Source organism: Mus caroli, unplaced genomic scaffold (genome assembly GCF_978045245.1).
Source record: "Mus caroli unplaced genomic scaffold, Mus_caroli_1 scaffold_10, whole genome shotgun sequence".
Lineage (NCBI taxonomy): Eukaryota > Metazoa > Chordata > Mammalia > Rodentia > Muridae > Mus > Mus caroli.
The window spans coordinates 74,754,006-74,760,824 of NW_028227265.1; the positions used below are offsets into that span (position 1 = coordinate 74,754,006).

At 48.2% G+C, this 6,819-nt stretch overlaps 1 protein-coding gene across 1 annotated transcript; it reads right to left on the minus strand.

Annotated features, from left to right (window-relative positions):
* Positions 1-5,298: 5,298 nt before the first annotated feature.
* Positions 5,299-6,819, minus strand: LOC147002433 (uncharacterized). The gene has a single exon (XM_085844300.1). The coding sequence runs from the start codon at positions 6,817-6,819 to the stop codon at positions 5,299-5,301; it is 1,521 nt and encodes a 506-aa protein (XP_085700426.1).

The following is a 6,819-nucleotide window of genomic DNA, read 5'->3' on the forward strand; positions in this document are numbered from 1 at the left end:
TCATTACCAGACTCTGTTGAAAAACTAATAGAGTCACTTTTGCCTCCCTCCCCCCAAAATAAAAAACACACAAGTCTTCACTCAGCTACCCTGTTCTCAGAGCCAGACTTAGAGTCACCTGTTCATGATTGTCAGCAAGTTCTTGCAGAGGCACATGGGTGGTATAAAGATCTGACAGACCAGCCACTAGAGGGCACAGACTTTACCTGGTTCACAGACATGAGCAGCTATCTAAAAGAAGGGAGAAGACATGCTGGAACAGCTGTGGTAGACACCAAGTTATCTGGACACGAGTCCTGCCAGAGGACACTTTGGCCCCAAAAGGAAGAACTGATCACCCTTACTAAGGCCTTGGAATTAAGAAAAATAAAAAGACTCAACATCTACATGGATTTCATGTACGATTTTACTACAGCCCACATTAATGGGGCCATATATCAACAGAGGAGTCTAGAGACATCTGGAGGAAAAGAAATTAAGACCAAAGAGGAAATACTGGCTCTACTAAGGTCCTTCAATGACCCTGCCTAGGTAAATATCATCCTCTGTCCTGGTCACCAGAAGAAGAGGGATACCATGATAGCAAGGGAAAACAACATGGAACACCAAGAGGCACTAGTGGTTGCAATCATGGCGCTGCCAGTGCTCCTGGCAACAGAGCCAGAAAATCCTGTCCCGGAGTTGATCTACACAGCAGAGGACTTATTTCTCATTTCTCCAAAGTTTCCAGTCCCCAGTCCTACCAAAATAAAAGACTGTGGTACACCTCCCGAGGGGTGGGATCCTGCCACAAAGACAAGCAGAGGCTATGATCAAATAGATGCATCAGTGGACTCCTTTAAGGGTAAGCAAACTCATCCAGACACTTTCCAAAACTAAGTATCATGTACCAGGGTTAAAACACCTTGTGGAGCAGGAGGTGCACAAGTGTGTGCCATGCCAGAAAGTCAGTGTCTGCTTCACTATGGGGGATCCAGGGAAGAGGGACTTGGGAGACAGACCCAGCATTTACTGGGAGGTAAGACCTGGAAAATATGGATATAAATACCTTCTGGGTTTTGTGGATACATTCTCAAGATGGGTAGAAGATTTTCCCTGTAAAAACGAGATTGCTCACATGGTCATCAAGAAGATTTTGAAGAAATTTTTCCAATGCTCAGAGTGCCAAAAGCAATAGTGTCAGATAATGGCCCTGCCTTTGTTGCCCAGGTAAGTCAGGGTCTGGCCAACTCTTTAGAGGTCAAATAGAAATTACATTGTGTGTACTGACCTCAGAGCTCAGAACAGGTAGAAAGGAGGAATAGAACCCTAAATGAGACCTTGACAAAATTAACCATGGAAACTGGCACAGACTGGGTGTTGCTCCTCCCCTTTGCCCTATTTAAAACTAGAAATACTCCCTCTTGATTCAATATTACTCCTTATGTGATCCTTTATGGGACTCCAGCTCACTTCACGGTCTTAAATGATGTAATTAAACCCACATGTTGTTATAATAATAATCTGCATGCTAGGTTATAAGGCTTGCACGTGGTGTAGAAGGAAGTCTGGTCACAACTTGTAGCCAGCTACATAAATTGGGTTCCTGAAGGGGAGGTTGCAGCTGCTTAAGAGGAAATGGTGGGAGAATTAAGGAGAACAAGACAAGATACAGATCAACACCAAAGAGTTTACTAAGAGCATGAGCTTATAAGAAGGCCCATCCCCCACCACACAAGGCTAGTGATGCTTTGTCAATAGGCTCTCAGCAGTTGATTTCCAGGATTGCTTATCTCAGAGACAGGTTTAGCCTTTCAGTGGGTATTGGCTATCTTGGAAAAGAGCACAGGTGGCAGAACAATAGACCTATCTAGGTCAGATGAATCCAACCTAAGACAACTAGCTGCAGCATGAGAGCCTGGTAAGCCAAAGACATCACACCAATTCCAGTTCAGGGATCTGCTCTACATGCACCAGCATGGTGCCCAGACCCTTGAGCCTTGCTGTAAGAGTCCCTACCTAGTCCTGCTTACTACCCCTCCTTATCCTGTTTATGTTCATTCTCATTGGACATTTGCCTGCTACTCAGGCTCATGCCTGTCTCTAGTTTTCTCACTATCAATGTTTTATCTCTCTTTTCTGCCTCTACTTTACACACTCTGTGTGATTACCCAATACTAACTTTAAAATTAGTGGGTATACAGCTGGTTTTCTCCTTGGCTTTTGAAGACCCCAACATGTGACATTGCTTGCATCCCAAGGAGTCTCTAAGGCATGCTCTAAGATTAGGTGCCAATCCATCTGAGCTCTTACTCTAATGAGAAATGGTGTCTGGGAACTTTGTTTCAGTTTTATTCTCAATCCTATAGGCAAGTGATTTCTCTCTCTCTTTCAATCTCTCTCTCTCTCCTTTACTCTCTATACTCCTGTAACGTTCCTTTTCTTCATCACACATACAAATAGTTGTACCACACACACACACAGGCAAAAACAGACAGAGACACACAGACCCATGCATGCACACGCACACACATACAAACACAGACACACACACATGCACACAAAAATCAGGCACATGCCAATAAAAAAACACACACAAGCACGCATGCACAAACACACTCACACATGCATACTCACACACAAAAACACAGAACAAAACAAACAAACTGCCTTGATTCCCACTGGATTGTGGGCAATTATGTCAAGTCTACTGTCAGAATTCTAAAAACAGATTGATGAGCTTAATTTTCTTTGGGAAGCTACTTATCTCTTCTTCCATCTATTATCCTGCATGTATCATTGCAAAACTGTCAGTAGGCAGACTGTTAGTCTCTTTGCCCAACTGCTAATAAGAATCTATGTTCATGGGTAGCCGTCATTCACAAGTAAAGTAGAGACAAAACCACAAAGTTGATTGGGGGTGAGATATTGATTTATTTTTGAAAATGTTTTGAGAATTGACATGGGACAAAAGATGAGGTGTGGAAAACTCTGTCAAGAAGTCCAGTGAGAATGCAAAGATTAACTGCTGGGAAGTCTGTCCTGAACCTGAAAGCCAGGGTGTACCATGAGGCAGTCCCTGGAGGGAAGCCCCTTGTGTCCAGTCAATCGAAGTCTCAGGAGGTGCAGGTTTTCTGGTGGTGGAAAGCATCTGAGGTTCACCTCTTGTTGAAGTACTTTCTGTAGTCCTTCAGGGTCTTGGCCATGAGAGGAGCAGGTCTTTTAGCAGGGCCCTTTTTGATGCCTCTTTCTCCAAGGAGAAGGCAGGAAGCCCTCTGGGCTGGAGGATGGGCAGGAGCCTCAGGAAGACTGTGCTGATTTTGGGCAGAGGGAGCCCCAGTGGGTCCTGGCTCTCCTTGTTGGCTGGGGCTCTTGAGCTCGGTGAAGAAGGAGACCATCATTGTCTGTCTGGGTTGAGGCCTCTTGGCTCTTGAGCTCTGGAAGCGGGCTATGAGGGTTTGCAGCCTCTCCTCTTGGGACCCCTGAAGCCGCGGGGCTGTGGGGGACTCAGGCTGGCAGTTGGATTCCTTGTACCTGCGGGCCTGGGGCCGGGACTTCCCTCCTGGCTGCCCAGGCCCAACTTTGTCCTTGCCAGCCTGGCAGTGAGCACCATCCCTGGTTCCTTCTCCAGTGGCCTTCCTTGGCCTCTCACATTGCTAAGCCTCAGCTTTTCTCCATGATCCCTTCATTCCTTCACAAGCAGTACCACCTGAGTGACTCTTACACATTACCAAGTCCAGCCACAGCATTAGGTACAATCTTGGGTATCTTAGGAACACAGCTTCTTTGTGCTCCCAGAAAACAATTTCCAGAAGATTTCACCTCAATGATGCTGGTCTCTTCTTAATCACCTCTAATTCCTTAGCTCCAGCTAACCAGCATCAATTTTCCCAGTAGTTCCTTCCATTCTTAACTCTAGAGCCAGAACCACATGGCTGAAGCTGCCGAGATCTGCTGCTTACAGGAACTAGAACATGATCCTATTGTACTGTTACATGATCACTAGCTTCATGTTTTCTAAATCCTTCACTGCCTAAGCTTCGCTATCCTGGTTCTTGCTCTGTAGATTGACCTTGAATGCAGAGATCAGCATGCTTGTCTCATGGGATTAAAGGTGTGTACCACCATGCCTGGATCTAATTAAGCTGGGTAGAATCTTGCCCCAAGGTCCCACTCCCTTAATCTTTTATCTCCTAGAACACAAGATTTTGCTCCATTTTACTTCCTGGAACTCCTTTCATACTCAAACCATATATTTTATATTTTGCCTTTCTAAGCTTGCTATGCTTGTTCAAACTTCTCTTTGTGAGACTTAACCAGAGAACAGAGTCTCTGCTGGGCTTTTTTGAAACTTCCTTTGTCAATGCAATTAATGCAATTAATCCAAGTCTCTTCACCTTAGCCTCAGGCAGAGATTTCAGACAAGGGTAAAAAGTAGCCACATTCTTCACCAAATACCACAAAAACAGTCTTTATGCCACATTCTGAAATTCTTCTCCTTTGAAATACCTTGGGCCAGGTCAAAACAGTTCAAATCACTCCCAGCAACAGTCTTCCATATTCCTACCAGGATGACACATTTAGCCCCATTTAAAGCATTCCACTGCTTTCCAAATCCAAAGTCCCCAAATCCACATTCTTTCAAATAAAAGCATTGTCAGGCCTATCAGAGCATTACCCCACTCCTGGTACCAACTTCTGTCTTAGTTAGGGTTTTACTGCTGTGAACAGATACCACGACCAAGGCAAGTCTTCTAAAAAAAAAAAAAAAACAAACATTTAATTGGGGCTGGCTTACAGGTTCAGAGGTTCAGTCCATTATCAAGGTGGGATCATGGCAGTATCCAGGCAGGCATGGCCCAGGAGGAGCTGAGAGTTCTATGTCTTCATCCAAAGGCTGCTAGTGGAAGACTGACTTCCAGGCAACTAGGGAGAGGATTTTATACCCACACCCACAATGACAGACCCATTCCAACCAGGTCACACCTATTGCAACAAGGCCACACCTTCAGATGTTGCCACTCCCTGGTCCAAGGATATACAAACCATCACAAGAGACAAACCCACAAAGTTGATTGGGGGAGAGATCTTGATTTATTTTTGAAGATGTTTTGAGAATTGACATGGGACAAAAGTTAAGGTGTGGAAAACTCTGTCAAGAAGTCCAGTGAGAATGCTAAGATTAGCTGCTGGGGAGTCTGTCCGGAGCCCGAAAGCCAGGGTGTACCATGTGGCAGTCCCTGGAGGGAAGCCCCTTGTGTCCAGTCAATCCAAGCCTCAGGAGGTGCAGATTTTCTGGTGGTGGAAAGCATCTGAGGTTCACCTCTTGTTGAAGTACTTTCTGTAGTCCTTCAGGGTCTTGGCCATGAGAGGAGCAGGTCTTTTAGCAGGGCCCTTTTTGATGCCTCTTTCTCCAAGGAGAAGGCCTGAAGCCCTCTGGGCTGGAGGATGGGCAGGAGCCTCAGGAAGACTGTGCTGATTTTGGGCAGAGGGAGCCCCAGTGGGTCCTGGCTCTCCTTGTTGGCTGGGGCTCTTGAGCTCGGTGAAGAAGGAGACCATCATTGTCTGTCTGGGTTGAGGCCTCTTGGCTCTTGAGCTCTGGAAGCGGGCTATGAGGGTTTGCAGCCTCTCCTCTTGGGACCCCTGAAGCCGCGGGGCTGTGGGGGACTCAGGCTGGCAGTTGGATTCCTTGTACCTGCGGGCCTGTGGCCGGGACTTCCCTCCTGGCTGCCCAGGCCCAACTTTGTCCTTGCCAGCCTGGCAGTGAGCACCATCCCTGGTTCCAGTGTGCTTCTGCTGGGGTCCTGCTGCAGGCCTGCAACCTGAATAGACTTGGGTTCTGTGGTGCTTCCTGAGCTCCCACCCCCAAGCTGAGGCTTCTTGATCCTGCTGAGAGGAAAATGCCTCCTGGGCAAGATCCCATTCAAACCAGGCTTGGTCACTGGAGGGAGTCTCTGGAATGGTGCTGGCAGCATTAGGACTCAGATCCATGGAGCTTCCAGACTCAGCTCTAGGCACCTTTGCAGGAGGACTCTGGGCCTCGGCTGGACATGGGGGTTCCCACCTCTGCCTCTTGCCCCGTGGACGCTCCGAAGAGGAAGGAGAGCAGCACTCCCCATTGAGGCAAGCCCAGGAGGAACCAGCTCCAGGGACTTCCTCCTGCTCCCAGTTGCCTGGTGGCTGGCACTTTCTTTGCCCACCAAACACAAGCCCAGTGGGCTCCTGTGGCCCAGCCCCTGGCTTTCTGGACAGGGGCTTGGCCCCTTCCTGCTGCCAAGGCTCCTCCAGCCTCACCCTGGACGTTCCTAGGTGCACCAGGTTCTGGACTTCTTGCTGCAGCTCAGGGCTCCAGTTTTCTCCTGGATGCAGGCTTCGAATGTGAGGTGGCCTAAGGTTGGACCTTTGGTGCGATCTGTGGCTCTGGCTTAGGCAAGAGCTGCTGCCTGGACAGCAGCTGCAAAGCCCAAGGAAAGCCTCTCTCTCATCTGCGCAGGCTTCCTGGGATGCTTGCTCCTGGGCCTTCTCTTCTGGGCAGGTGCTCCGGCCCTCCGTTGTGAGGCCCTTCTCCAAGCCAAAGTCCTGCCGGGCCTGCTGAGGCTGGGGTCCAAGCAGGAACCCAGTGGACCACTGGGCCACTAAGTCCTTTACAAAGGGCACGAGGAGCTGCTGTTTCTTCAAGGACTTGATGGTCTGTCTGAAGCCAATCTCTGCAAGGCAGTCACACAGAGGAGGAAGAGAAGACAGTTTTTTCAGCGTTTTGTACATCTTTCCTGGGTCGGTCTCCTGGCAAAGGCGAACCAGCAGCTTCTGCACAACACCTGCCTTGGAGCTAGTCTCCAT